Source organism: Equus quagga, chromosome 2, assembly GCF_021613505.1.
Source record: "Equus quagga isolate Etosha38 chromosome 2, UCLA_HA_Equagga_1.0, whole genome shotgun sequence".
Classification (NCBI taxonomy): Eukaryota; Metazoa; Chordata; class Mammalia; order Perissodactyla; family Equidae; genus Equus; species Equus quagga.
The window spans coordinates 168,520,616-168,541,031 of NC_060268.1; the positions used below are offsets into that span (position 1 = coordinate 168,520,616).

Consider the following 20,416-nt stretch of genomic DNA (forward strand, 5'->3'; position numbering starts at 1 on the left):
GTATGCTTTAATATAATTATGTTGCAGTATATGGTAAAGGGGATGGTGTGTTACTTCCATGAGTATGCTTTAAGTCTGTGTCTTGCTACAAGACTTGCTCCATAGACTTTCTCCTTTGCTGACTTTGAAGAAGTACATGGAGCTGAAGGCATCCTCTAGGAGCTGAAGGCATCCTCCAGGAGCTGAGGGCATCCTCCAGGAGCTGAGAGCAGCCTCCAGCCAATAGTAAGAAACCAAAGCCCTCAGTTCTATAGCCACAAGAAAAGAAATTCTACCAACAATGTGAGGGAGCTTAGAAGCGGGTACATCACCAGTCAAGCCTCTGATGAGAACCCAATCCCAACTAACACCTTGGTTGCAGCTGTGCAGTGGACGCCAGCTCCAGTCAACACCTTGATTGCGTCTCTCTGAGTCTCTGAATCAGAGAACCCAACTATGCCATGCTCAGATTCCTGACCCACAAAAACTGAGATAATAAATGTGTTGATTAAAGTCACAAGTTTGTGGTAATTTGTTGCTTAACAATGGATAACTACTACAAGTATAGAAAATTGCTCTTTTGTTTTATTCACTGAATTATATGTTTGTGTGCTAAATATTTATATAATACACACATTACGTGCTTTTAGAGTTTTCAAACTATGAAGGGACTCTAGTTTTTGCTAAAGAAAATATATTTTTTTGGAATGGGTAAAATAATTTCAGCAATGCAAATTAAGACTTTTCTAAAAACACAGACTATTTAGAAATACATTTTACTTTTGTATTACTAAACAGTGGTCTATTACAGCATAAACATGATTTAAACATTTTTTATTAATTTGATTCTTTTACTTTCACATATGCAAAATTGCCTTAAGAAAGAATTTACGTTTTTCTTTTTTTGTAGTACTGCTCTCTCCTTTTGTTGAAAATAGTTGTTTGTGGGGTCTTCTATTCTGATTTTTTTAACTTGCATTTATTTATGAGGTCTACAATGAAATTGATAGATTATGATAACCTTGATTCCAGATCACATTATTATATAGATTGCATGAAAATGTATAATGGCTATGCCAAAAATTTCAATATATCAGCTGACTATGTTTACAATAGGTTAGCATAAATGGTTTTACCAATTGATTTTGGCATGCAGAAATGAGTTGGGAAGATCTTGGTTTGCACAACACAGCACTGGGTATAAGTGATACATTTATACATACATTTATGCATTTATATATGTATGTATTTATATATTTATTTGAGATTTCATTCATTTCATCCCTTATAATGAAGATATTTTCCCATGAGTGGTGACTCTACTTAGATGTAATGACATTGGAATGCATTTACTAGACCATAAGGTCTTGGATTTTGATTAGAGATCTAAGTCACCTGAATTCTTTCTTTTTCTTTTTTTTGGTCTTTTTTGAGTGAATTAGACATAAGACAAATTAATCTGGTAGGACATGACATATTTATGAGAAGAAAAAATTGATTATTCTTACCTGATCTCAATCTTTACGACTCAGTCTTTACTTTACCATACTTCCTCTACATTACCAGTCAATCCTCAGAATTCTACATAAGCAAGAGCTTTCCCTTCTCCACTATTTATTTATCTATTTATTATTGGTGTGAACTTGTGAATTCCTATTTTCCCCTATGGTTTATAATTCATTGCTATACTTAATCATTTGGCACTCAAGTTGTCCCAGATTTGGCCAGTGAGAGCTACTTAAAGCTGGTTCTTGTATTTTTGTGACGTGCATCTATCATATTGGGAACACTTCCTTACTTTCTGATATAAGAAGATATTCTAGGCTCATCTTATGCCTCTCCTGCCTCAAAGCTGGAATCAGCCTTTTGTTTTGTAGAGCTCTGGTAATGGAGAGTCATATTAGAGAACAGTATCTTGGTGCTAGGTATGCTTTTTTGCTACTAAAGTGTCTTTACCTAGTGGTCATTCAGTGAACAGAGCTAGGGAATAATAATTTATTTATAGATACAAATAAATACACGTAAGTACGTATATATGGAGTGCATACATTTACATGTGTACATATGCATGCATATGCACATTCCTGTGCATATTTTAGAAAGTATGACTTCGTACCCAAACTTCTGATTCCAGTCCATCCCCACAAGGTTCTTTTGGGCCTTCTCCTGTTCAGTATTTGTATGTCTCTTCTTCCTCAGTGAAAACACTAGTTCCCAATGACATTAACACATTCCTTATTTGATCAATTCTATAATGCATTTAAAATACTTTCAGAGTTGCTTTGTCTATATCACTTCAATAAGCAAACCTACTAAAATGATTTCAAAGTTTGATTCCAATTTTCCCTTCTCTACCTCACCCTGTCCAAGATTGAGAGTATACAGTCAAATACTGTGTTCATAAATTACTTGGAGTGTTCCCTCCCTCAGTCTCTCCTTCTCTCCCTTCCTGCTGTCCTTCCCTCTTCTTCCCTTCCTCCCCACCTCCCTCCTCCTACTCTCCTTCCTCTGTTCTTTTCTTTCCCTTCAGGATGGCTACATAGTATTCATTTGAAATCCATTGTGTTCATTTCTTTCAGTTTGCTTTCTGTTTTAGGCTTGATTCCCTTTCGCTTTCTTATGGGTTTAATATAAGTTTTTTGGAATATGTTGAACATTAACATTCTTTCAAAGGATAAAAGTATTAAAAAATGTACTCAGAGAGAGTCTGGCCCCGTGGCCGAGTGGTTAAGTTCGCTCGCTCCGGGGCAGGCGACCCAGTGTTTCGTTGGTTCGAATCCTGGGTGCGGACATGGTACTGCTCACCAAACCACGCTGAGGCAGCGTCCCACATGCCACGACTAGAAGGACCCACAACGAAGAATATACAACTATGTAACAGGGGACTTTGGGGAGAAAAAGGAAAAAAATAAAATCTTTTTTTAAAAAAAGAAACGTCTTTATAAAAAAAATATACTCAGAGAGATTAATCCCATTTCCTCCTTTCTCCTCTAGTAGGTAGCCAACTTCATTGTTTTCTACTTTATCCTCCTGCGTTTCTTTGTGTAAAGGTAAAACCATTCAAAAGGTTTTATGCATCATACATATATATATGATGTATATATGTATCTATCTATATATATATACAAGATACTATATATACACAATATGTATTTATATACATATATACAATATAATGTATCATGTATATATCTTTATACACACACATACATATACATTCATTGTTTTCCTTCTTACACAAAAGCTGACATATGTAGATGTATATCTATATCAAGTCATAAAGATCTTCATTATCTTTTTGTTTGGTTTTGTTTACAGATGCATTGTACAACATTGTGTGTATATACCATGGTTTATTTAACAAATCTCCTATGCATGGACATTTAGATATTTTCCAGTATTTTGTAATTACAAATGATCCTGCTGTGAATAAACTTGTGCACATGTACTTTCATATTGTTGGAGGTTTATCTCTAGAGTAAATTCCTCTAAGTGGGATTGCTGGGTATAGAAATAAATGCATATGTAGTTAGGTTAGATATTACTGAATTCTCCTACTTAGGGATTTTCTCATTTTGTATTCCCACCAGCAATGGATGGGAGGGCCTGTTTTCCCACAGGCTCGTAAGCAGAGTATATCGCTATGCTTTTGAAATTTTGACAGTCTGTTCGGGGAGAAATGGTATCTTGCTATAGTTTTAACTTATATTTCCTTTATTATGAGTGAAGTTGAACATTTTTTCCTATATTAAGAGCCATTTTTTAATCATGTTTTTGTGAATTGTCTAATCATGCCTTTTGCCAGTTTTTCTACAGAATTATTAGTCCCCCTTATTTTTAAAGAGTTCTTTACAGATTAGACATTTTAGCCCTTTTTATGTGAGATATGTTGCAAATATTTTCTGCCAATTTGTTTTATGTCTTTTTTTGTGTGTGTGAGGAAGATTGGCCCTGAGCTAACATCTGTTGCCAATCTTCCTCTTTTTGCTTGAGGAAGATTGTTGCTGAGCTAACATCTATGCTGATCTTTCTCTATTTTATGTGGGATGCTGCCGCAGCGTGGCTTGACCAGTGGTGCCAGGTCCATGCCTGGGATCCAAACCCGTGAACCCTGGGCTGCTGAAGCGAAGTGCATGAACTTAACCACTATGCCACTGGGCTGGCCTCTGTCATATGTCTTTTGACTTTACTAATGGCATTTTCTTCTACCATGCAAATATTTTTTTCATGTAGTCATATTGCTTAGTCTTTTTAAAATTGCATTTGGAATTTTATTCATGGTTAGGAAGACTTTCATTATATCTGTTATTGTGCAATTTGCTCATCTTTTCTTCTAATCTTCTAAAAAAATCTAAACTTCTAAAAAAAGTTTTACTTTTTACACTTAAATCCCTCATCTTTTTGGAGTTTTTTTGTGTGTGTTGTGTGAGGATTGGATCTGATATCATATTTTTCCAGATGGCTATTCAGTTGTCTCAATACCATTTGTGGAAAAGACTATTTTTACCTCATTTAAAATACTATTTTTATCATATACTAGATTTTTAGTATGTGATAGTTGAGCCTATTTCTGGAATTTCTATTCTGTACCTTTGGTCCTTCTATTGATATGTAATACCACACTATGCTAATTATATACGCTTTGAGTGTATTTTAATATCTTTAAGATTTAGCTCCCCTCAAAGTTCTTCCTTTTCATTGTTTTTCTAGCTATTCTTGTACGTTTACTTCTGCATGTGAACATTAAGATCAACTTTTTAGCACCTTTTAAGTTCACTGGAATCTTTGTTGGATCAAATTAGGTGTTATCTTTGAAATGAACTACCTCCTGATGATGTCGAGATGTCCTAATGAAAAATAAGGAATGTCTCTCTGTTTATTTATATCTACTTTTGTGTTTTTCAGGTTGAATTTTATGTTTCCTTTGGAACTATTTCTTTCCTTAGTTGTTTGTAGGCACTGGTGATTCTTTAAATACTGCCTGAAATTAAACTACCAAAAATTGATATTTTAACTCAACTCATAATTGTACATTTTGAAAATACTTCTAATAATTTAATATTATCTTAATAATTATTGATTAATGAAAAGCACTTTCAACAATATGTTTCTAATGCTTTTTTTGAGTTTGAAAATTTAAAAGAGAACGTAATTCTTATATTGGATACCTTCAAGAACTCTGTACAGAATTTCAGTTTAGTTCTTAAAAAGATAGTGTTAATTCCTTATTTCTGTTAAAATTCTGAGTTTGAGTAATGAAAGCTAGCAAAAGTTACTTCCTAAACAATAGACATATAATTCCATCCTTCTGAGAAAGTTTGTGGTTTGGTGAAAATAAAATTTTAACCATTCCTTTGTAAAAATTATATTATATTGAAGGTAAACATGTTACAATAATTTCTAGTCCCATATATTATTATGTGATTTCCATAAACTAAACATTATTAAGAAAAATACAAACTTTGTAATTTTCATATTGGAAAATAAGTTTGTAAGCAGAGCTCTTACAGTCAACATATAAGGTGAATTAAAAAGTACTTGAGATCCCTTGTCATTTGTCAGTTAGTCATTTTAGATTGCTGTGGAACTTTGAAAGCCATCTGTTTAGGCAAGTAAGATATGCAGGGAATATTACGTTGAATATTTTTCTATTCTAAAAAATACAAAAATAGTGGGATACTTGCAGCAAGTCGTTTGTTTTTTGCAACAGTAGAAGGAATTAAAATGGTATCGTAAATCAGTGCTTTCATATATATGTATACACTTGGTACACAGTGATGGGATTCAAGGAGGTGAACCTAAAGAAAGGAGAAATAGTATAGGAATAGTATAGATTCTGAAGTGCTTAACCCAGCAATGCTGAGTGTGATCTTTTTCTAAAGCTAGAAAACTGCTATATGTATCATACATTTTAAAAGTAGCATTTGGAGAAGTCACGGAAAACCTAACCCCCAAATTTCCTTTGTTTAACGAAGAAGAAAGTTGGTGGTATAAAGGGCTATTATATTTCTACTTTTAATTTTGTAGTTAGTGTATAAAAACATTTACTCTTCAACTCATTTTTTTTGCATTGATACAAGAACTAGCAATCACAGGGCAGAAAAATGCATTCAGAAAATGTAACCTGATTATTTAGCTTGTTATTCTCAACTGTTTGGCCCTTTATTAATTGCAATATATATGTATTAAAATTATTCCTCTGTTCTAATTAACTCTACTAAAATGAAGACACTTTAAGAAGAGCTTACTTTTGAAAGTTTGTTTTAAAGTTTAATGGTATAGTGTTTAAGATGTTTTAATGTAGAGTTTAATTATTTTTTTGCTTGAAGAAAAGCATGAGGCTTTTAATTTTGTTGTTTAATAGTAAATGAGTTTTTGTATTTCTACAGATGTGACTCTGAAAATCGCTATGTTGGTAATCCACTTAGAGGAACATGTTATTGTAAGTATGTGTATTTTCTCATTTTAAATAATTGGTTTGTATTATTAGTTTTAGGTGATTTTGTGGATAATAAAATTCATCTTGAATAAGTGATGTTGTTAATATATTACGATTTTTATTTCTCAAATCTTATAACTCCATATACATTGCCAAGAAAGATGATAACTTTCTGGTACATTCTCATAATTGTATTTGGTGCATTTTTTTCTACTCTGAAGAGTGAAATAGTAATACATTTTATTCTGAACATTGAACAAAATATAGAATTTGAGTAAAAGATGGATTTTGATGTAATCTTTTTCTTTACGAATAAATTTTGAACAAATAGAATTTTGTAATAGATTTTTGCAGGGAGCAATTTTGATCATTACTAAAAAGCTGTAGTGATTTTGTACTGAAAGGTACTTTCATTGGGTAATTATCAGATGGTAGATGTATGTTTAACTTTTTGAGAAACAACAAACTATTTCCAAATGGTGGTCCCATTTTACATTTCACCAGCAGTGTATGAGAGTTTCAATTCTTCCAAATCTCTCAACATTTTGTATGGTTAGTCTTTTTAATTTTAGCCATTCTAATAGGTGTGTAATGGTATCTAATTCTCACTTATTTGCATTTCCCTAATGACTAATGATGTTAGGCATTTTTTTCATGGGTTTATTTGCCATATGTATATTTTATTTGATAAGTTTAAATCCATTGTCCACTTTTTAAAAAATTGGATTGTTCATATTATTGAGTTTTCAGGGTCCTTTATATATTCCAGATACAAGTCTTTTATCTTATGTATGATTTGAAAATGTTTTTTCCTTGTTTGTGGCTTGTCTTTTCACTCTATTAGAATATTTTTTTGAAGAGCAGTTTTTAATTTAGATGAAGTTCAACTAATCAGTTTGTTCTTTTGAGAAATCTTACCCTAACCTAAGCACACAAAGATTTTTTCCCCTGTGTTTTCTTCTGGAAGTTTCATATTTTTAGATTTTCACTTAAGTATATAGTCCATTTTGAGGTAATATTTGTATATATTTCAAGGAATGGGTCAAAATTTTTGTCTCCATGTGACTATCAAAATGCTATAGAATAATATGTTTAAAGACTATCTTTTAAGCATGAGTTGCTTTTACCCCTTTGAAAAAATCAATTGTCCGTATATGTGTATCAGACTCTATAGACTATTTCTGAGCTCTTTATTCTGTCCCATTAATTTATTTGTTTATTTTTATGCCAACATAGCACTGTTATAGTTATGGTAGCTTTTAATAAGTCTTGAAATCATGCAGTATTTATTCTCCAATTTTGTTCTTTCTTTTCAAACTCGTTTTGGCTATTCCATTTCCTTTGTGTTTCCACGTGAATTTTAGGGTCTGCTTGTCACAAAAACATATTTGAGGATTTAGATTGTGTTTAGTCTCTAGATCAATTTGGGGGAGAATTGATATCTTAACTATAGTAAGTCTTCTGACCCATGAACATAGTGTTCATAGTGTATCTCTTTTATTACATAGTGTTATCGCTTTTATTTCCTCAACTTTTCTTCAGTCTATTCTCAAGAATATTTGTTTTTTTTCACTGTGCAGATGTTTCACAGTTTTTGTTAGATTTACCTCTACAATATTTTATATTTTTGATGCTTTTTGTAAATAGTCTTTTTTTAGTATTTCATTTCTTATTATGTCTGGTATGTGTAACTACTATTGATTTTTATATTGATTTTGTATTCTTCAGCTTTGCCAAACTCACTTATTAGTTTTAGTACCTTTTTTGTAGATCCCATCATATTTTTACAGAGATAATGTATTCTGCAAATAATGGAATTTGACTTTTTCCTTTCCTCTCTGGATGCCTTTTCTTTCTTATTCTTGCCTTATTGCATTGACTACTACCTCTGGTATCATATGAAAAGATGTGGTGAACGTGCAAATATTCTTGTCTCATTCCTGATCTTAGAGGGAAAGCATTCAGTCTTTCACCATTAGATATGATGTAGTTTTTCCTAGATGCTTTTCCCAAGTTGAGGAAGTTTTCCCTTTTATTCCTACTTTGCTGAGCATTTTTGTCAGGAATGAACGGTTATGTCATATGTTTTTTTCTGCATCAATTGAGATGATCATAAGATGTTGCTATTTTACTTTGTTAATATAGCAACTTTAGTTTTTAAATTTAATAAATGGTATAACATTGTCTGGATATACCACTTTTTTTTTTGTCCCTTCACCAGTTGATGAACACTGGCATTGTTTCTAGGCATTGGGTCTTATGAAAAATGTTGATATGAACATTCAGATTGTCTTTGTGTAGACATATATTTTCATTTTCCTTGGGTAGATTCCTAAGAGTAGAATTGCCAGGTCATATGATAAGCTTATGTTTAACTTTTTAAGAAACTGCCAAATCACTTCACAGCATGGCTGTACCATATTACAGTCCCACAAGCAGCTTATAAATGTTTTAGCTTTTCCACATCCTCATCAACACTTTATGGTGTCTGTCTTTTTGATTCTAGTCATTCTAGAGTATGTGTAGTAGTATCTTGTGGTTTTAATTTGCATTTCTCTTATGAGTAATAGTGTTGAGTTCAATTTCATGTGTCCATGTCTTAAACTTTTTTGTTACATGTGTAAAATACTATTTCCTAATACTTTTGTTGTTATTTTAAATGTCTTTAAAAATTGCACTTTCTTTTTACGTTTGATATGTAAAAATAAAATTCATTTTAGTACACTGATCTGATATTCATCAACTTCAATGAACTCTGTTATTAATTCTAATGGTTTATAGGTTTGTTTGATTTTTAAACAGAGTTAATTATATTACATGCAATTAAGGACAGTTTTTATTTCTCCCTTTCCAATTTTTTATCCCCTTGTTGGGATGGTTGGGGTCTCTGTTTTTCAATGCTGAGTCAAAATAATGGTAGTAGGCATCACCATCAGGTAGAGAGTTTGCTATATTTTATGGAATATCCCCTGTATCAAGTTAGGAAAATTCCCTTCTATGTTAGTGTGCTACAAGATTTCATCATGAATGACTTTTTTCTTTACCTTGTTAAATGTGAAGTTGCATTAATAGGTTTTCTAATGTAAAATATCTTTTTATTCTAGAGTAAACCGAACATAATCATGGTATATTATTATTTGGGATGCTGTTAAATATTGTTTATATTTTATTTAGTATCATTTTCAGTATAAATGAATACAGCCTATATTTTTCCATTATATTTTCTAATTAAATGGCCTTTCACTATAATTGTTAGTTTTTCTTTTCTATCTTCATATTATGTAATTTTGATAATAGCTTTTAAAAATGAATTTGAGAAGATTGTTTTCTTCTTTTAAAACAGGAATAGTTAAAAAATATTATTGAGTGAACTTCAAAGATTAGCTAAATTCAACCAAAATCTCTGGGTCTGGTGCTTTTTTAATGGTAGCTTTTTTATTCATCTTTTTTTTGGCCATATTATAGCATGAAATTTTGGGTTTATTGATCCTTTGTACTGATTTGGTTTTCTAGTTCTTCAATATTAGGTTTTGTGTTTAGTAATTTACTTCTCTTATATACGTTTTAATTGTTCTTCTTGTTTTGCCTACATTTGGTATAAGTTTTCTTATTAATGTTATTTTCTATATAGCTTATCTTTTTATATATATGTAAGAATTTTCTTAATTTCCAATTAAGTAAATCTTTTTTAAACTATCTTTTAATTATTTTTGTAATTTTATTGAGAATGTGGCATAAAATCCCAAATCTTATTAAGGTGTTTTTGTCAACTATGGGACACTTGACAGTGTTTGGAGACATTTTTGTTTATCACAACTGGGCATGGGCATGGGTCCTATGGACATCTCGTGGATAGAGGCCAGGGATGCTGCTACACCTCCTACAAAGCGCAAGACAGCCTTTTTAGAACACAGAATTATCTGGCCCAAAATGTCAATAAGGCTGAAATTGAGAAACCTTGATTTAGAGGTTTAATCAGATTCAGATTTGATTTTGGAGGAAACACTATTTCGTAGGCGGTTATGTGTCTTTCATCTGGCAGAAGAACATAATGCCTGCCAGTCTCTCTTTGCATTCTTAGCAGACACTGATGGTCAATGATTGTAGCTGGTTAGGGGCTGCAAAACTGTGATATTCCACTTCTTTATTTCTTGATTGGAAAATTTCTGTAAAAACAAATTTCCACTCATCAGATATTTGATTACTCATTGCTACAGTTCATATAGGAAAGGCATGATAAATGCTATGGTCTTTTTTTATTTACCTGTTTTCAAAGTAAAGAATTGTCTGCTCATTATTTCTCAAAGGTGACAGCTAGGTTTTTTGTTTTTGTATCATAAACTTATGGCCTTCCACGTATTTAATATGTTTCAACTTGTTTTCTTTTTTTTTTTTTAAGATTTGACTTTTTCCTTTTTCTCCCCAAAGCCCTCCGGTACATAGTTGTATATTCTTCGTTGTGGGTCCTTCTAGTTGTGGCATGTGGGATGCTGTCTCAGTGTGGTTTGGTGAGCAATGCCATGTCCACACCCAGGATTCGAACCAACGAAACACTGGGCCGCCTGCAGCGGAGCGAGCGAATTTAACCACTCGGCCACGGGGCCAGCCCCCTCAACTTGTTTTCAATTGCTATTCTTACTGATGCTCAAGTTGTCTATGTCTTTTAAATTATTTGTATTCTCTATCTTTTCCACATTATTTTTATTCTCTATCTTTTCCACATTCATTTTGTTTTTCTTCTTTCAAACATCCTGGATTTAATGGGGATATATTTTTGTCTGATTTTTTAAAATTAGAAATTCCTCTTTGATTGTTTTTGAATCTTTAGCTTTTATTGTGTTCCCAAAGAGTACCTAGTTATAATTATGGACCATATAAATTATATTCCATTTTTTAGAAATAGGAAGTATACTAACACAACCAGAGGACCTACAGCTAAAATATACAATTATGTACTGGGGGGCTTTGGGAAGAAGATGAAGAAGAAAAAGAAAGGTTGGCAACAGATGTTAGCTCAGGTGCCAACCTTAAAAAAAAAGAAGTATACTAATATTGAAGCTTTTCTGTTTAAGATAATTTTTCTTCTAGATCAGTGCTGTCCAAAAAAGTAAAAGGAAACAGGTGAAATTAATTTAATAATATATTTTATTTAACTCAACATATCTAAAATATGTCATTTTAACATGTAACAGTACAAAAATCATCAATGATATCATTTTTTTTGTTTTTTTCAAACTAAGTGTTTGAAATACAGTTTGTATTCTATATTTATAGTAATCTCAATTTAAATCAGTCACGTTTCAATTACTCAGTAGCCACATATGAATAGTGGCTATCATATTGGGCAGCTCATCTCTAGATTATTCGGGACTCTCACTCTCTTTTAAAAATGTTAAAGCGATAGTCGTAAAGCACTAGATGGCAGTCTTGTCTTTTGTCATGAGACCTTTAAAGCTTAATAACATTTGAAAGACATGGTGTTAAAAAAAGAAAAGGTCAGTAGTTCTTGTAATAGGGTTAACGGAAACTATTCTGCTTTTAAATATTCAGTGAAATTTAACATTCAGGTCCACACTGAACTTAAAGCAATTGAGTGCAATGTGGTGTTAACTTAATTGAAAGTAATACAGCAGCAGTTGTATCCTATAGACAGACTTAGTAGTTTTTCAAACTTCAGTTTAAAACCAAAGACCGATTATACTAGAAAGCTGTCATGCTTCACATGGAAAAAAAAAGAAAGTTTTTTACAATGATATCTAATTTGATTGACCCTTGTAAATGTTGAATTACTCAGTTTATCTGTGCAAATATAAAAAGTAGTGGTCACACAGTAGTGTAGTTTCTTTTTCTTAAATGCTTTCTTTTAAATTATGGTAACAATTATAACAAAGAAAACCTTAAACACAAAATGAAAGACTGGACTATGACAATGTTAGATAGATATCTTTCAGTGAGTGGAATCTGAGAAAAGAAAGTCACTTTCTGCAGTTGTCTACTTTCTGCTCTTATAACATGAATTCTTTAAGTACCTGTAATGTCCAAACTGCTAATTATTGTGTTTTAGTATATTTCCAAGTACTCTAACGTATTTTGGTTTATTTCACCTTTTCCTCTTTGAAAAATTACTGTTTTATTTTGTATTTCTCCTATTGCTATTTAGAGTTCAGGGTGCAATTTTGTGATAATAATACACTGCCTCATTTAAGAGCAAGGTATTTAATTACTACTTTTGCATTCAGTGCTCACCTCTACCACTCATCACATCTTGCCTTAGTTTAAAAGAATGAAATATTTATCCATTCATCTCACTGTAAACCATTTAATTGTTACTGATTTATTTAATTAATGTTTATGTCTTAGACTGAAAGACTTTATTTATAAGCATATTACTTATTGGATTTCATTTTTTCTTTTATTTGATAAATGAGAGATAATATTTCTAATAAATGTTAGTATAGCTGTAAAAAACACAAGTATCAGTCTCAATTTAATTATTTAAAATGAGATACCATACAAAACAATGAAAGCAATTAAAAGTTGAATTAACCTATATTTAGGGTAATTATTCGTTTTGTTATAAAATGGAATAAAAGAATTTTCCTGTTTTAAACTAAATGTATTGTATTTTGTTAGCTCATGTTTTATATGACTTTTTAACCATTGAATGTAAATAGCTATTTAAATAGAATCTGGCTGGTCCATCTGCAGATAGAGCAGAAGTGCTCTTGGTGAACACAGAGAATCTGAATTCTTTTATTTTACAGATTGAAGACATGGTGGATTGAGGATTATCTGACAAGACAGAAATGAGCCACATGGTTGGCGTTTTAACTTTATTCTTTGATTCATCAATGATTTTATTAAATTTACTGAAGCTTATTTCGCAGTATATGTTTTATATGTTTATTTCAGAATTATTTAATATTTTAGCATTTTCCAAAATGAAAGACAATATAGCACAGTTATGAGAAAGTTAAAAATAGGTGAGAAAAAAATTGCTATTGAGTTAATCTAAAAGAGAAATGAGAAATTTACTTGACTATATATTTTATAATAAAAATGTTATGCTATTCTGGTTTTGTATATAACAGACTCACTGCGAAAATAGTTAAGTAAATCAAAAAAGTTTAAGGAAGAAAATAAAAATGTCTGAAAACCTCCCACCGCGGCTCCCAATTGGATTTGTCCAAGTTGTGTCCTCTGCCAAGGTGCCCAGCTGCAAGGAAGAGTGGGGGCTGGTATCTTGTGCTTACTTTTCTCACTGAGCCATGGAACCTAGTGGGGGCTGTATCTGCCTTGGGCAAGGGTTAATAGTTCTTTATTTGCATAAAGATTCTAAATGGGCTGATGAAGGCGCTCTGTGCCTTTCTAAATAAATCACGTCCTGAGAACAATTTTACATAGAAGAGGTTATAACATACTTAATATTCTTATTGTGAACAATTTTTTTCAGAGATATATAGCTCATTATTTAGCATCATTTATTAAATAAAATGTAGTTTTTGTCCAAAGTAGAAAGCAACCACCTGACTTTAAAATAATGATAATACTGGGGGCTGGCCCCATGGTCGAGTGGTTAAGTTCCCGCGCTCTGCTGCAGGCAGCCCAGTGTTTCGTTGGTCGAATCCTGGGCGCAGACATGGCACTGCTCATCAAACCACGCTGAGGCAGCGTCCCACATGCCACAACTAAAAGGACCCACAACGAAGAATATACAACTATGATACCAGGGGGCTTTGGGGAGAAAAAGAAAAAAAATAAATAAATAAAAATTAAAAAAAATAAAAAAAATAATGATAATACTAGTTAGCTTTTATTGAGCACTGACTGTGCCAGGCTATTCTAAGCTTTTTATATTTATTAGCTTATTTAATCGTCAAGTGAGGAGGGTATGTTTATTATCCCCCTTTTTTATTTTAGGGAACGGAGGCAGAGAAAGTGTAATTAATGTGTGTAAGATCAGGCACACAGCTAGGAAGTGGCCAAGTCGGTTTCAGTCCAGGTGGTCTGGGTCCACAGCCCGCACTCTTGACCATAGGGGTTAAAACTGGAGCAAGATAAACTCGCAGTATGTTTAACCTGAGTTGTTTTAACGTGAATAAAATAAAGACAACATATTGAAGGAAATAAAGAGAGGATCTAAATAATAAAAATTTGTACTGTTTTCTCAAATGAGGTCTTCATGTGAAAATATCATACTTACCAATTGATATATAAATTTTATGCAATTCTAATTAGAATTTCATTCATTTCAGTCTTTTGAAGGGTATGCATTAGAATAAATTGTCTTAAAGTTAATTTTAAATAATACACTTTTATAATGTTTACTAAAATCATGAAAAAGAAGAATGGTGAGAAATTCCCGCTTGATGGATATCCAGACGTACTGTAACTCTGACTGTACTGGTTCCCATACTGGTTTAGGAATCAATGAATAAAATAGAATCCAGGATTAGATTCCTAAACATTTGGGCATTTACATGGTGATTTTTATTTTTATAAAAATCCTTAATGATTTAATCTGCTTTTGTTAAATATCCCAGACTTTACCTTAGATCGTGGCTTTTGCATTTACTATTTTTCTGCCTCAAATATTCCATCTCTAGCTAATATTCCACTCCTACCTAAGATGAACTCCCTTGGCTATCACAATAACCTTCCCTCCCATCCTAACACTTACACAGTTTAAAATTCTCACTTGTTTATTTGTTTACTTGCATGTGGATTTTCTTTACTCAGTAGAATGGAAGTCTGTGAACCCAGGACATCCTCTTGTTGGAACCCACACTTAGAAGAGTGTGTGACCCTTTGACAGGCTTTCGGTAAATATATAATGGCAGTACACATATAAATTATCAATAAATAAAGGAATATACTGTATTGTGGCTGTGTGGGCAAGTATTTTTATTGATGGGGTGTTTGAACAAAAATGTTTGAAGATTATGTTCTGAGTTATCAAGTAAAAGTTGCTTTACATTTATTTTTAAATTTATTTACGTAAAGTAGTACAATTCATCATTGAAAAACCTTAAGCATCAGTCATTCCTTTAAATAAAAATGAGTTTCAAGCTTTGTTTTCGTATTTAGCCTATGGAACGTTTCTTCAAATAAAATCTAAGCAGATTCCCTTATGTCATTGCAAAATAATGGAAAGTTTAGCTACTTGGAGATACTATGAAGCAACGGAAGTTGGCTTCTGAAGAGGTGTGTCTTATTATGTGAAAATCTTAAATTAGAATCATTGATGTATAGGCATTGGTGATCATCATCTGTCCTCTTTTAGTCATTGATGAAAAAAGTCAGATCCATTGAATTTAAGTGTATATCTAGGCCACACAATCAGTCATTTTCACAGTGTGGATAATATCAAAGGTTCTGTGCTTTTTCTTTGATATTGTATCTAGCAAATGTTTGACTTGCAAAATTCCCACATCAAATTTTCCTCTGGAATTATTCTAAATGTTCCAAGCTCAAGAAATTCTTAATTAATAATTGTCAGCATGGATAGTACTGTTCAGCAAGCAAGGAAAAACTAATATTTATCGAATATTTATTATGTGCAAAACATTTTAATATTAATTTTTTCATTTAATACTCACAAAGTTGACATTTTTCTCCATAATTTACTTACTGAAGAGTTACACTGTTAGAAATGAGAGAGAGTGTCAGTTATTGGAATTGACTCACTTTTGTTCATTCATTCAATATATATTTATTGAACAACTACTTCGTTGGACTCTGGGGATATTACGGTGAACAAAACGGGTTCTGCTCCATTGAAGCTTAAAAACTAGTACAGAAAATAGATATTAAACCTGTTATAAAATTACCTAGATATGATTGCCATAAGAACTTTGAATGAGAATTATAAATGCTTTGGGAAATTATTACAAGAGAGCCTTACCTAATTAGTGGGAGAGAGAACAGGAGTGGGTGAAGCAGGAGAATGATGGAGCGCTGATGTGAAAGATGACTTGGTAGTGGAGTGGTAGAGGTGGCAGTATGCACAAAGGTCTGTGGTCAGAAGGAGCGTGGCATGTGAGATACCAACACTGAAATACATAGAACTAGATGAAGAGAGGCAAGAGATGGGGTATGTGAGATCTGCAGGATCTAAATCATGCAGGAGAGTAAAATTTTAGTTTTAAAATAATCGGTCTTCATGCTGAGGTTAATTAACCTGCATAACATAACCCAGGTGCTAGATGGTGATTACAAACAAGATCTCCTTAAATACTGTGGATAATGCTAAAATAAAAGTGAAGTACAATGTTAACCGGTAAAAAAGCAAATCATTATGCCTCAGTTCCTTTCTCAACTATTCAAATTAAAAATTTCTAAATCATATGGTATTTCTATTTTTAATTTAGAGAAATCTCCATAGTGTTTTCCACAGTGGCCGCACCAGTTTGCAGTCCCACAAGCAGTGTATGAGGGTTCTCTTTTCTCCACATCCTCTCCAACACTTATTTCACATTAAAAAAATTGGAATTTTGAAACATATATTTTAGGATACGGCAAATAATACATTAGTGTTATTAGGAACTAATTTTCACTTCAAAGGGTATATGAATAAAAGGATTTTAAAAAATTCTGAAAACAATTCAAAATTTATGTAATAGTTATTCTGGTTCTCAAAGGAGCTGCAATTTGTCTGAAGAGTGCCGTTGATATAGCATGCACAAATCAAAATTAATTCCATTTATGGTCCATGCTTGCCTTCCTGGATCTCAGATATATAGATATTTCCACTACACACTTTGGTGAGTTTTATCACTGGTTAACTATTTTCTCAAAAAAATACTTTATTTCATGTAGCTTTTGTTAAAAGAGTAAAACAAATATTCGCTATTTGCTCTTCATCACCTCAAATATATAATGCCCATAGAAACTTTCTTCATAGTTCAATTTCTCTTTCAAAATGTCTTTTTCTATTTATAAATTTTTAGTCATCACTTTCCAATTAATCATTAGTTTGGTGGAATATCTGACCTCTTCAAACATTTTGTACGTGTTAAAAATCTTTTGATATTTTACTTGCTTAAATTCCTTTTATCATGCTGTGTTTTACTCATGGGCTTAATTTTGTATATAATTGGCTATTAGTTCTTTGTAGTAAATGGCAGGCACTGTTTTTGCTCTGTGACTGCTAGTCCAGTACTGACTGAACTACCTAAAAAATCTACTGGTGCACTTTGGAAGTTCACCCTTGGTTTACTCTCATCACAGAAGACTAGGAAGAGAGACGAATTATCTTACATGTTTTTATACCTAAGAAGTAAGTGAATTAGGAATTATGAGATATGCCAATTTTGGAAAGATATATAACCATATAAATCTTTACTTAACATGTAAGTGTAAATCATGTGAAAAACAGGTTAAAGATCAAGAATCAAAGGGAAAAGTTCTCTGAACATTCCCTTTAAAAAGTTTCCCCTTTTTTGACCCAATTATGGAAGTAATGCATATTCATTCCCGAAAAGAGATAGACAAAAAGGCAAATTAAAATCCGCAGTAATTCCTCTACTCAGAGACAATTGTTGCTAACATTGTGTTGGATATTTTCCCAGTGTTTTATCTATGTACTGACACTGTGGTAGGCTGAAGAATGTCCGTTCCCCCAAAAGATGTCCACATCCTGGTCCCTGAAACTTTTGATGTATTACCTTAAATGGCAAAGGGGAATTTACAGATATGATTAAGTTCAGGATCTTGAGATAGGAAGATCATCCTGGTGGACCCAATGTCATCACCAGTGTTTTTATGAAAGGAGGATAGAGGGAGATTTGACTACAGTAGTGGGAGATGTGGTGATGGAAGCAAGATGTTGGAGAGATAGGAAGAAGGGACCATCAGGCCAGGGGTGAGAAGTCTTTAGAAGCTGGAAAACGCAAGGAAATGGATTCTCTTTGAATGCCCCCAGAATGGACCATCCCTAACACCTTGGTTTTACATTGTAAAACTAATTTGGACTTCAGACTTCCAGAACTGTAAGAGAATAAATTCATGTTGTTTTAAACCGCTGAGTTTGTGGTAATCTGTTACAGCAGCAGTAAGAAACTAATATGCACTTTTTGTGTATTTGTATCTTCTCCAAACATGATGTCACAAAGGAAATATTTCTGTTCTTTAAAATGTAAAATTACTCTTCTTTAATTTATTCTTAATATCTTTATGTGTGTCATTATCTGTTCTCTTCTATCAGCGTACAATGGTTTTAAGATAATTTTATTTTATTCCATATTGGCGGTTTTTAAAATTAAATTAAAATTTATCTTATTTTGTTTTATTTTTAACATGAAAACTACCCTCTTAACAAAATTTTAAATGTACAATACAGAATTGGTAACTATAGAAACAATGTTGGACAGCAGATCGCTAGAACTTATTATCTTGTGTAACTGAGACTTCATATCGGTTGGTTAGCAACTCCCTTCTCCCCTTCCTCTCAGCACCCAGCAGCCACCATGCTTTTCTCTGATTCTATGAGTTTTACTATTTTAGATACCTCGTATAAGTAGAATCATCCAGTATTTGTCCTTCTGTATTGTCCTTCTCTTTATTTCACTTAGCTCCAGCAATACCATTTCTGGAAATTCATTTAAAAGAATTGAAGTAAGGATCTGGAAGAGATAATAGCACTCCAGTGTTCACTGTAGCATTGTTCAAAATACCCAAGATTGTGGAAACAGCTTAAATGTCCACTAATGGATGAATGGAAATCCTGCAGCATACGCCATGGGTGAAACTTGAGGACATATAGGCAGCTTTTTAAAAAGTTCTTTCAACATTTTCAATGTGAAATAATTTCAGACTTAACAAAAAATTTGCAATTTTTTTTATGACCTTGACCCTTGAAAAGTGTCGGACAGTTATTTTATAGCATATCCCTCAATTTGGATTTGTCTAGTGTTTCTTCATGATTATGTTCAGGTTAGGCATTTTTAGTAAGGATACCACAGAAGTGATGTGTGTCTCTCAGTGTATCCTGTTGAGAAGCATATGATATCAATTTGTCCCATTACTGGTGCTGTTATCTTCAATCACTTGTTAATATGTGGTGTCTACCAGTTTCTACAATGTGAAGTTACTGTTTATTTTTGTATTTAGTGAGTATATTATGGGGAAATTATTTGAGATAATGCCTATATCCTATTTTTCATCATATTATTACCCACTGTCTTTATCATACATTGATTGTTCTTACCAGAATTATTATTAATGTACTTGCCAAGTGGTGATTTTCTATTTCATAATTTCTTCTACGTTTATTAACTATAAGGAAGAGCTGTCCCTTCTCCATCATTTATTTGTTTATTCAATTATTTGCTTACATGAGTAAGCACCCATGGATATATTTTTTATTTTATGGCTTATAATAAATTGCTATCATTATTTATTTTATAGCTGAAATTGCTCTAGATTTGGCTATGGTAACCCCCTTAAATTGGCTTCTGTGTCTTTTTGGTGTGACTCCATAATTTGCTGAGTACTTTCTTATTTTCTGGCACTGCAAGATATTTTAGACTCATCTTGTACTTTTCCTGACCTTGCCCTGGAATCAACCTTTTCCCCAAGAACCTGTGGTTCCTTATGTTGGAGAATGGTACTTAGAAATAAAAATCTGGGAGCTAAGGATGCTCATTGGTTTTGGAGTGTTTTTTCTTTTTTTTTTAAAGTTATTATTATTTTTTAAATTAAATCACCAAGTATATTCTTGTTCTTTTTTTGGAACTCTACTATTTTGCTTTAACTCAAACTTCTTGTATCCTGAAAACTGGCTGTCCTCTAAGGGAAGAATTGACTGTTTTTTCTTTTCCAATGTTGATACCTTAGAATCTAGACGTGGGGATACTATCTGCCTTGCTCCCTTTGACACTGACAAATAATTGCTTTTCTTTACCCGTTCAAAAATTTCATCTCCTTTGAAGCAATATTTCACTGAAATCCTGTGCACTCCATTTAATATTTTCTCCATTTAATACTTTTTCACCTGCC

The 20,416-nt window shown here is 32.4% G+C and overlaps 1 protein-coding gene across 3 annotated transcripts in view; it reads left to right on the plus strand.

Moving 5' to 3' along the window:
- ATRNL1 (attractin like 1) overlaps positions 1-20,416 on the plus strand; it is a 730,944-nt gene that overhangs the window by 242,536 nt on the left and 467,992 nt on the right. For all 3 annotated transcript variants that reach the window (XM_046649411.1, XM_046649419.1, XM_046649424.1), the window contains exon 21: positions 6,369-6,421. In XM_046649411.1, coding sequence (XP_046505367.1) covers positions 6,369-6,421 — 53 coding nt within the window. The remainder of the gene's footprint in view (positions 1-6,368; positions 6,422-20,416) is intronic.